At 44.7% G+C, this 11553-nt stretch overlaps 1 protein-coding gene across 1 annotated transcript; it reads left to right on the plus strand.

The window, feature by feature from the left end:
* Positions 1–4790: 4790 nt before the first annotated feature.
* LOC130331580 (glutathione S-transferase P 1-like) lies at positions 4791–10436 on the plus strand (the record flags this gene model as incomplete). Its single annotated transcript, XM_056553703.1, is given in 4 exon segments — positions 4791–4878; positions 4988–5091; positions 5185–5292; positions 10077–10436. Coding segments are annotated over 4 exon segments (489 nt in total), but the record flags the coding sequence as incomplete, so codon positions are not given.
* Positions 10437–11553: the final 1117 nt, after the last annotated feature.

Genomic DNA, 11553 nt, shown 5'->3' on the forward strand with positions numbered 1-11553 from the left:
AAATGTATACGCTGTAGCAGTTTGGCAATGAAAGGGTGTTTTTTCCAAGTCCTCTTCTCCCAGGTGAGTTAGTAGAGACGCTTATCATTGCCTAATGTACACAGAACAGCGGGAAGGGCAGATAAAGTGTTATACATGGGGAGGGGGGGGGGGGGTCAGAAGGACCTGGCAGCTCCTGTATAAATTAGTTCAGCTTTCAGCTGCTCCGGTGGCTGGAAAAGGTGGATACAGTCCTAGGAGAGTCTCCAGCCACCGGAGCACCGGAAAGCTTAACTAATTTATACAGGATAAAGTCATCAACAACCGAGCCGAGAAGTCTGTGACGAATTGAATTATTGTAACTTCACTCATCTCTAAAACAAAAAGGCACTTCCATCATTACGTTCGTTTAATCCCAAAGGACCGAGTGCGTTACATCTGCGGATCCATTTATACAGAGCAAACGACCGTCTGGTGACAAAGTGTCTTACGTATTTTTCTCTCTCTACCTGTAAGTTGTGAATATGATGGATCAGCGTCGGGATTTTCTTGCTGTTCAGTATAAAACGATTTGCACCTTTGCCGGTTTTTAGTGTTCTCAACCGTTTGAAAAATGTTCTCAATGTAAAGATGTAATGAAGACGACGCGTCACCTTTTCAAACGGTTGAGAACACAAAAAACCGGCAAAGGTGCAAATCGTTTTATACTGAACAGCAAGAAAATCCCGACGCTGATCCATCATATTCACAACTTACAGGTAGAGAGAGGCCGGAAAATATGGAAGACACTTTGTCACCAGACGGTCGTTTGCTCTGTATAAATGGATCCGCAGATGTAACGCACTCGGTCCTTTGGGATTAAACGAATGTAATGATGGAAGTGCCTTTTTGTTTGTTTTGTTTTAGAGATGAGTGAAGTTACAGTAATTTCATCATGAACCTCGCGTCTCGGCTGTTGATGACTTTATCCTGTATAAATTAGTTAATCTTTCCGGTGGCTGGAGACTTTCCTAGGACTGTATCCACCTTTTCCAGCCACCGGAGCAGCTGAAAGCTGAACTAACTTATACAGGATAAAGTCATCAACCGCCGAGCCGCTAGGTCCATGACGAATCAAATTACTGTAACTTCGCTCATCACTAGCCTTTTTATGAAGAGTTGCAAGATTGTACTTTGTTTTTATGTACAGATTCCTGACAGTTGTGTCAATCTTGTTGGTGCCGGTAGCCCCTCCTCCCTTCCCTGATTTGTTGGTGGCGGTAGCCCCTCCTCCCTTCCCTGATTTGTTGGTGCCGGTAGCCCCTCCTCCCTTCCCTGATTTGTTGGTGCCGGTAGCCCCTCCTCCCTTCCCTGATTTGTTGGTGCCGGTAGCCCCTCCTCCCTTCCCTGATTTGTTGGTGCCGGTAGCTCCTCCTCCCTTCCCTGGTTTGTTGGGGTCGGTAGCTCCTCCTCCCTTCCCTGATTTGTTGGGGTCGGTAGCTCCTCCTCCCTTCCCTGGTTTGTTGTTGCCGGTAGCCCCTCCTCCCTTCCCTTGGTTTTTTTTTGGTGCCGGTAGCACCTCCCCCCTTCTCCCACATCACTCAGGTATTTAGAAGCACTGAGATCAAGGTGAAGTTTAGGCCGAAAGAAGCGTCATGTGACGTGAAACGGCCGTTGCCTTGCCCCCGCAGCGTGTCAGCAGGATTCCTTGATGTTTGTGTAAAGCCCCTTCCTAATAATCATGATCCTGACGTGGGAGCTGCCAGGTCCTTCTGACTTTTTCATGTATAATTAGTTACTTCTATTTGACATTGAGCACCACGCCGACATACCACTCACCGCTATTCCTTTTATTTGTGGCTTTATCTGGTGATTAAGCGGACCATATTCACACCTGCAGTACCTGTTTTATTTTTGTGCCGATTTTTTTTACATTTTTTTTTGCAGATATTTAAAGGGGTACTCTGCCCCTAGACATCCTATCTCCTATCCAAAGGAAGGGGGAAGAACACTGGTTGCGGGGGTCATGACGTCACACCATTCCTCCTCAATGCAAGTCCATGGGAGGGGGCGTGGCGTGACATCACGACCCCCAAGCGTTAGGAGTGAAATGTTTTGAATGCTGGGTCAACATAGTACCCCTTTAAGAGTCCAGGAAGTGTATACTGGACTCTTCCCCAGAAGACAGCATGGTGGCTGTGGGGGAGGCAGGGGTCCTTGCAAGGAGCACACAGCCAGGTGCTGTGAGTGACCCCCAATAGTGAAGTGGACTGAGACAGCTTGTGGTAACACAGGTGAAGTGTTCTCCTGTAGGAGACGGACAAGGGGTCTAAGAACAAAAGGAAAGAGGCCGCCAACGCTGTGTGTGTGTGAACAGGGAGTAAAGGTTGCAGGACGCATGTTTTAACTGGCAGGGAGAAGCCCACCAGTTGATAGTCAGGGAGGCTGTATTGTAGTTCGCAGCTGGGTGGCCTAGGTGTTTATTTTGCTACCTTATGTGTTTTTGTTTATCCTGCAACCTACCTAATAAAGCTGGTGAGGAGCCATACTGCATAAAGAACTGTTGTTGGCTTCTGAATGAAGTGAGACATGTCCTTCTGGCTGTGACAAAAGACGATCGCGGCTCTAACCCCAGAAGGAAATCTCACAACGCAAGCGGTCTCCTAATTTATGGCTTTCTATTCATTCTTTGTAATGTCATCTAATTTATATCCTGTTAGCTAGCCACAGATGGGGCCCCTGGGACGACTCAAATATCATAGACTTAGGATAAAATGGCTCCCGTGTCAATCTGTGACTAAGTCTATAGTCATTACAAGGGCCCTGGGGGGACAGTCGGCACTTAGGTTGGTGAAATAGTTTATACCCGACTGCATTTTTATACCAAGTAAGTACTGTTTGTTCTATATTCTGTGTGTGTCGTGAGAACCTGCCTATTTTAGACTTAAAGGGGTCCTCCGCCCCTAGACGTCCTATAAGATGTCTGATCCCACCGCTGCGTTTAGAGTGTCGGGTACAGCGCCTGAGGCTTGTGAGGCCGCACCCCTGCTTGTGATGTAATGGCCACGCCCCCAATGCAAGTCTATGGGAGGGGGCAGCCGTCACACCCCCTCCCGTAGACTTGCATTGAGGTGGCGTGGCCGTGACATCACGAGCCTCTGCCCCGCCAGTCATCCAGCACGGACCGAAGTTCGCTCTGTGCCCCGGATGTCTGGGGGGGGGGGGGGGGGGGGCACAGTCAAGATCACTGGGGTCCCCAGCGGTGGGACCCCCACAATCAGTCATCTTATCCCCTATCCTTTGAATAGGGAATAAGAGGTCTAGGGGCAGAGTACTCCTTTAAAACTTATTTAATAATTAATTGATTATTGGATTTTTTTTCCCCCAGTCTGAGCACTTGACGCCATTATGGCATCCTTAGGCTCTGTTCACACGGTGGAATTTGTGTTTCCACTCAGACTTCTTTCTGCCAAGCTGGCACCTGACTCTTTGCAGATTCCGTGCGGTATATATGTGGCATTTGTGCTGAATTTATACCGAATTTCTTGCGCACACATTCAGGATTCCACACAGATCCGGAGTCCTCTAGACTTCATTGGACTCTGCTATTGAATTCTGCAAAAACTATTAACAGGTCGGATGTGTTCGCCAAATTTCTGCAGCAGAAATCCTGCAGCGGAAAATTTTGCTGTGTGAATGGGACAGCGGAAATTCCATTAACCACAAAGTTCACTTCCTGTAGCACAATTTCTGAGCTGAAGTTTCTTTATTTCTTAATTTTTATTTTTTTTCTCCCACCGTATTTTGTGTGTGTGTGTGTGTGTGTGTGTGTGTGATGTACGATCACACAGGATTCATGTCTGTCCAGAAAACACAAGTGGACGTTCTGCACATCTCAATAATCTGGCGAGCGTTAAAATTGCTCAGAAATGTGCCAGCTCATAGATGGCAGTGCATTTCCGAGTGAACTCCGCAAAAAAAAGTCTTGTGTTTTTTTTTTTTTTTTTTTTTTTTTTTTTTTTTTTTTTTTACGGACCCTGGAACTGGGATTTCTGTGGCAGAAACATAAAAATAATAATAAAAAAATAAAAATTATAAAAAAATAAAAATAAATATATAATATATATTATAAAATATATATATTAAATTATTATTTATTTTATTATTATTTTATTATATATATATATATATTATTATATATATATATATATATATATATATTTTATATATATATATATATATTTTATATATAATTTATTGTGGGAGAAGTTTTATGCCAGTACTAGAGCTGATTCTAAACCCAAGTAAAACGCCCCAAAGCCGAAATGTACAAATGATTCCGTCTGGGCAGGACTTTTTCTGCAAGTGCAGCAATTGGCCAGAAATACCACATAAGACGCGAAGGTCTCTGATACACGACGTGACTTATAAAATGATTCATACGCCAACTCGTAAGTTTCCGAATCGGTACATTTTACTCCCTACCCTGCATACAGGGCACGGTTCTGGAAGCCAAGCCTTGTACAGCATGGAAGGGGGCGTGCTGCTGCAGCTCTGCCCCGCCTCTATGGCACTTCAGCTGGAAAGATGGCTACTTGGCTGCTGACAGATTCCCTTTTTTTTTTTTTTTTAACTTTTACCATCCTCTCAGACTGCATTTCCCAGTAGCAAGTGCCTCCTGCTGTTGCAGAACTACATCTCCCAGCATGCCCGGACAGCCAAAGGCTGTCCGGGCATACTGGGAGATGTAGTTCTGCAACAGCTGGAGGCACACTTGGTGGGGAAACACTGCTCTTAGTGCTGTGACAATTTTATTTATTTTTTCCCTATAGGTGTTTGGCCAACTTCCAGGATTCAAAGATGGAGACTTGACCATATATCAGTCCAACGCCATTCTGCGCCATCTCGCCAGGAATCACTGTATGACAACTTATGACAATCTTCTTGACATTGATGCGTTCAGCTCCGTAGAGAGATCATCTGCATTTTTATAAAATTTTTTTATTTTTATTTTTTCCATTTGTTGTAGGTCTCTACGGAAAGAATCCCCGCGAGGCGACTCTCATAGACATGGTTAATGATGGCGTGGAAGATCTTAGGCTGAAATATATACGGATGATCTATCAGAACTACGTGAGTGGTATAAGAAATCTGACAAGTGTCGACTACTGTTCACTCTTTTATACTGACTGACGTTTTACGTCTTTATTTATTTATTGTTTTTAGGAGAATGGAAAAGCTGATTACATTAAGACTCTGCCCACTGAGTTTGGGTACTTCGAGCACCTGCTGGCATCCAACAATGAGGGCAAAGGTTTTATAGTAGGAGATCAGGTGAGCCCTGGGATCTATAGGACTATTTACAGGGACTAATTCTCATTAATATGTAGAGGCGAATCACCGGGAGGATTAATACAGCTGATAGGTTTCCTTCCATAAATTGTTTAAATAATATTTATTTTATTTATTATTATTTCTTACAATAACTACAAATTAAGTGTAGGACACCTTATTCCTTCTATAACGTCCTTGCTGGTGACCTTTCACCACACGGAAGCTTAACCCCTTAAGGACATATGACGTTCTCATACGTCTCCATTTCAGAGTCCTTAAGGACACATGACGTATGAGAACGTCATGTGTTTTACCGGCCCCCCGCAACCATCTGGAGCGGAGCCGGTCCCCGATGCCTGCTGAAATCGTTCAGCAGGCATCGGGGCATATCGCCCAGGGGGGTCATTATGACCCCCCCCCCCCATGTCGGCGATGGCCGCAGATCGCTGGACAATTCAGTCCAGCGATCTGCGGCGGATTCCGGGTCAATCGGGTCTCCAGTGACCCGGTGACCCGGAATTATTGGCTGATCGGGGCCGTCAGAGACTGCCCCGAACAGCCAGAGTCTGCAGGGGTGAGGTAGCACTGGTGCCACCTCACGATCGCCCTGATTCGTCGGCCGGATTACCGGCCGACCAATCAGGGCGCCTGCTGCGGGTGTCACTCCCGCAACCCGCTCCGCCCCTCTTCCGGAGGACGTGAGCGGGTGCGGGACGTGCACCCCGGGTGCTGGGGACCCCGATCCCCGGCGCCCCTGTTGGGATCGGGGCCCCAGGAGCGGCGGCGGAGACGACGAGGGACTGACCTGTGCGGCGAGGATCGTTGGAGGGGAGTGACAGCCTCCTGCTGTTGCTTAGCAACAGCTCCCAGCATGCAAAAAGGGCATGCTGGGAGCTGTAGTTATGCAACAGCAGGAGGCAGACCACCACAACTCCCAGCATGCCCTTATGGGCATGCTGTGACTTGTAGTTTTGCAACAGCTGGAGGCACATTCTTTCTATGGAAAAGTGTACCTTCAGCTGTTGTGTAACTACAACTCCCAGCTTGCACAATCAGCTAAAGTGCATGCTGGGAGTTGTAGTGGTGCATCTGATGGTTGCATAACTACAACTCCCAGCATGCCCGTTGGCTGTCGGTGACTGCTGAGAGTTGTAGTTTTGCAACAGCTGAAGGCACACTGAGTTAAGTAGCAAACCAGTGTGTCTCCAGCTGTTGCATAACTACAATCCCCAGCATCCCCAGCCAAAGTAGTATGCCTCCAGCTGTTGCATAACTAAAACACCCAGCATGCCCTTCCGCTGTCCGTACATGCTGGGGGTTGTAGCTTTTTGCAACAGCTGAAGGCACACTGGTTACCAAACTCGGTGTTTCACAACCAGTGTGCCTCCAGCTGTTGCAAAACTACAACTCCCAGCATGCACTGATAGACCGTACATGCTGGGAGTTGTAGTTTTGCAACAGCTGGATGTGAACGTACAGGGTACACTCACGTGGGCGGAGGATTACAGTAAGTATCCGGCTGCAAGTTTGAGCTGCGTCAAATTTTCTGCCGTAGCTCAAACTGCCAGCGAGAAACTACTGTGAACCCCCCGCCCATGCGACTGTACCCTAAAAACACTACACTAACACAAAAAATAAAATAAAAAGTAAAAAACACTACATATACACATACCCCTATACAACCCCCCTCCCCAATAAAAATGAAAAACGTCTGGTACACCACTGTTTCCAAAACGGAGCCTCCAGCTGTTGCAAAACAACTACTCCCAGTATTGCCAGATAGCCGTTGACTGTCCAGGCATGCTGGGAGTTTTACAACAGCTGGAGGCCCCCTGTTTGGGAATCACTGGCGTAGAATACCCCTATGCAAGTCCCTAATTTAGGCCTCAAATGCGCATGGCGCTCTCTCACTTTGGAGCCCTGTCGTATTTCAAGGCAACAGTTTAGGGTCACATATGGGGTATCGCCGTACTCGGGAGAAATTGGGCTTCAAATTTTGGAGGGTATTTTCTGCTATTACCCTTTTAAAAAATGTAAAATTTTTGGGAAACCAAGCATTTTAGGTAAAAAAAATATATATATTTTTTACATATGCAAAAGTCATGAATCACCTGTAGGGTATTAAGGTTCACTTTACCCCTTGTTACGTTCCCTGAGGGGTCTAGTTTCCAAAATGGTATGCCATGTGTTTTTTTTTTTGCTGTCCTGGCACCATAGGGGCTTCCTAAATGCGGCATGCCCCCCAAAAACCATTTGTCGCTCCTTCCCTTCTGAGCCCTCTACTGCGCCCGCCGAACACTTTACATAGACATATGAGGTATGTGCTTACTCGAGAGAAATTGGGTTTCAAATACAAGTAAAAATTTTCTCCTTTTTATCCCTTGCAAAAATTCAAAAATTGGGTCTACAAGAACATGCGAGTGTAAAAAATGAAGATTGTGAATTTTCTCCTTCACTTTGCTGCTATTCCTGTGAAACACCTAAAGGGTTAATACACTTACTGAATGTTTTTTTGAATACTTTAGGGGGTGTAGTTTTTATAATGGGGTCTATTATGGGGTATTTCTAAGATGAAGACCCTTCAAATCCACTTCAAAACTGAACTGGTCCCTGAAAAATAGTGAGTTTGAAAATTTTGTGAAAAATTTCAAAATTGCTACTGAACTTTGAAGCCTCTGGTGTCTTCCAAAAGTAAAAACTCATAAATTTTCTGATGCAAACATAAAGTAGACATATTGTATATGTGAACCCAAAAAAATATATATTTTGAATATCCATTTTCCTTACAAGCAGAGAGCTTCAAAGTTAGAAAAATGCTAAATTTTCATTTTTTTCATCAAATTTTGGGATTTTTCACCAAGAAAGGATGCAAGTTACCAAGTTAAAGTAGAATATGTCACGAAAAAACTATCTCGGAATCAGAATGATAACTAAAAGCATCAGAGTTATTAATGTTTAAAGTGACAGTGGTCAGAATTGCAAAAAACGCTCCGGTCCTTAAGGTATAAAATGGCCTGGTCCTTAAGGGGTTAAAGGGGCACTCCACTGGAAAACTTTTTTTTTTTTTTTTTTCTTCTTTTTTTCTCTTTTCTTTTTCTCCAGAAAGTTAAAGGGGTATTCCAGGTCAAAACTTTTTTTTATATATATCAACTGGCTCCGGAAAGTTAAACAGATTTGTAAATTACTTCTATTAAAAAATCTTAATCCTTCCAATAGTTATTAGCTTCTGAAGTTGAGTTGTTGTTTTCTGTCTAACTGCTCTCTGATGACTCACGTCCCGGGAGCTGTGCAGTTCCTATGGGGATATTCTCCCATCATGCACAGCTCCCGGGACGTGACCTCATCATTGAGCAGTTAGACAGAAAACTTCAGAAGCTAATAACTATTGGAAGGATTAAGATTTGTTAATAGAAGTAATTTAGAAATTTACAAGATGGCTGTTTCCATTCACAACAGAATTTCCGCTGCAGACATTTCATTGGCTATAAATTCATGCAGAATTCAGTGCAGAAATTCTTCCGTGTGAACTCGGCCTTAGTTTGAAGTTGCCAAAAAATAGAACTTGAGACCCTCGAGGAACCTCAGTTGGCCATAAGATCATTGGAACATACAGATGTCTGGAGACAGTGCTCCTGGATAGACTGATACTTGTCTTTGTGTGTACCCCATAATTGTAAGCGCTGCGGAATCTGTAGGCGCTATATAAATAAATAAAATAAAAAATAAATAAATTAAAATAAAAAAATATGTGTAATTAAAAAAAATAAAATAAAAAAATATATAATTTTATAGAGAGATCGCGATCTCTGAATGACCGGACCCGAAGAGGACTTGAAACGCGTTTTCCCAATTTATCTACAAAAAAACACTTTAGGGGAGATTTCACACAACCTGTGCACAGCAATACTTGACCAGTTTCCCATAGCAACCAAACAGATCGCTTTTACTTTTTACAAATTAATTAATTTACAGACACCGCGTCTTTAATTTTTCACAAGTAAAAGCGATCTGGTTTGTATGGATCGGATTTGATCTTCCCCTTACATATTGTCCAGTCATTTGGAAGTAGATTAAACATTTATATTCTCAGTATCCGTATGTTTCGAGCACTCGTGGTGATCCTCCGGCCAACTCAGGTTCCCATAGTGTCTTCTTCCTTGACCACTAGATATATAACTTAAAGGGGTAGTCCGCTGCTCAGCGTTTGGAACAAACTGTGTCGGGAGCTCGTGACATCATAGCCCCGCCCCCTCAATGCAAGTCTATGGGAGGGGGCATGTCACGTTCCCTCCAATAGAATTGCATTGATTGGGTGAGCTATGACGTCAAGTCAGTTTGTTCCAAACACTGAGCAGCGGAGTACCCCTTTTAATGGTTGATACCTTCACTTCTGACCAGCTCATCAAGCTACATCACCATTTCCATGTCTTATAAATCTATATCTCTTATTGGGACATTTAGGGGGAGAATGAGGTGTGGTTACAGCATGGTGACCTGTGCTGATCAATGCCACAGACAGAGGAGCAGAGAGGGAATGACTACAGCAGGTGCTGCAGAATATAATATATTCTGCATCACCTGCTGTATTCATTCCCTGTCTGTTCCTCTGTCTGTGGCATTGATCAGCACAAGTCAGCATATTTTATTATATATATTTCTATTTTACTATAAAATATAAATATAATATTTTTTGTAGTGTTACCATGGAGACACATGTAAGTTTAACCTGTTGTGGCAGTCATGTCCCTTTTTTAACTTGATGATTCCCATTTTTTGTTCTGTAGATTTCCTTTGCAGACTATAACTTGGTGGATATTCTGCGCAACCATATTGTCCTGGCCCCCGACTGCCTTTCTGGTTTCCCACTCCTTGATGCCTACGTCAAACGCGTTAGCAGCCGCCCCAAAATCGAAGTGTTTCTCAACAGTGATGCCCACAAGAACAGACCGATCAATGGCAATGGAAAGCAGTGAGCGCCAAAAAAGGTCCAGACGGCTGCGAAACTAGCGTCAGAACATTGTTACATCCTGTAGTAATTCCTCATACTGCCTCAGTGCCTCCTGTGTTTTCTAGGTCATAACCAGTTTTGTAAGTACTGTAGAGTTATAAGTGACCCTCCTGGTATATAAAGAGTTAAACCTATATTGAAGGCTCCGTTTTTGTATTATTAAATTAGTCGTCTGTTCTGTGAGGCCGGCAGCTGATCGGCCATGGCGCTTCCAGCGGGCGCAGTCTGTGGATGCTTGATCTCTGCAGTTATGGAGTCAGCAGAGCGTTGGCACAATACGGCTCTACACTCCGTGACCTTACGTGGTCTTCATTTTGTGGCTGGGGGTCTAAACGCTTCTGCTTCTCTAGAAGGCCGGCTTCACACTGCGGCATCACCAGAAGGATCCTGCAGACTGCACTAGGACCGTGCGGACTGTCTTGCCGTTCCGTAAGACGGCAATACATGAGAGAGAGAGAGAGACTAGAAGACTATGTTCACACGGCAGAATTTTTGTGCAGCATTCGGAGGCAGCAGAGTCTCATTGACTTCAATGTGCAGTGCGTATTCTGATTCTGGAGTCCGAAGAGAGAATATATGAAGGGTTAAGGCTACATTCACCCTGCTGGTTGTCTCCGGCAGCGCGAAGACCGTTATTTTAGGATTGAGAAAAGCCGGAGAAAAAATAATAATGCTTGTACCGTCGTTTTCTCTGGCTTTTCTCTCCGAAAATAACAGCACCCGACGGACCCATTGACTCTGGGGTCCATGAGGACCCGTTATTGGCCGTTATGACCCATCAAAATTATAGCCGTCAAACTGCAAAAAAAGAGAAAAAAAAACAAAATGCCGGCCTTATTTGAAGGGTCATACCGAGAGTGTGAAAGGGGCTGAAGAGAATCTAGGGGGGAGGAGCTTTAATGACTACTTCCAGCACTGTCTCCTATTACAGCATCGCTCTAGTATAAGGGAGCGCTATAGAACGACAGGATGATTATAAACCAGAGGTGACTGAAACATCAGAATTCCATTGCCATACAGTTAAAGGGGTACTCCGCCCCTAGACATCTTATCCTCTATCCAAAGGATAGGGGATAAGATGTCAGATCGCCGGGGTCCCCCTGCTAGGGAGGCCCGGGATCCCCGCTGCGGCACCGCGCTATCACTCTGCACGTAATGACGGGCAATACAGGGACCGGAGTATCGTTATGTCACGGCTCCGCCCCTCGTGACGTCACGGCCCGCCCCTTTCAATAAAAGTCTATGGGAGGGGG

This window comes from Hyla sarda, unplaced genomic scaffold (genome assembly GCF_029499605.1).
Source record: "Hyla sarda isolate aHylSar1 unplaced genomic scaffold, aHylSar1.hap1 scaffold_3528, whole genome shotgun sequence".
Lineage (NCBI taxonomy): Eukaryota > Metazoa > Chordata > Amphibia > Anura > Hylidae > Hyla > Hyla sarda.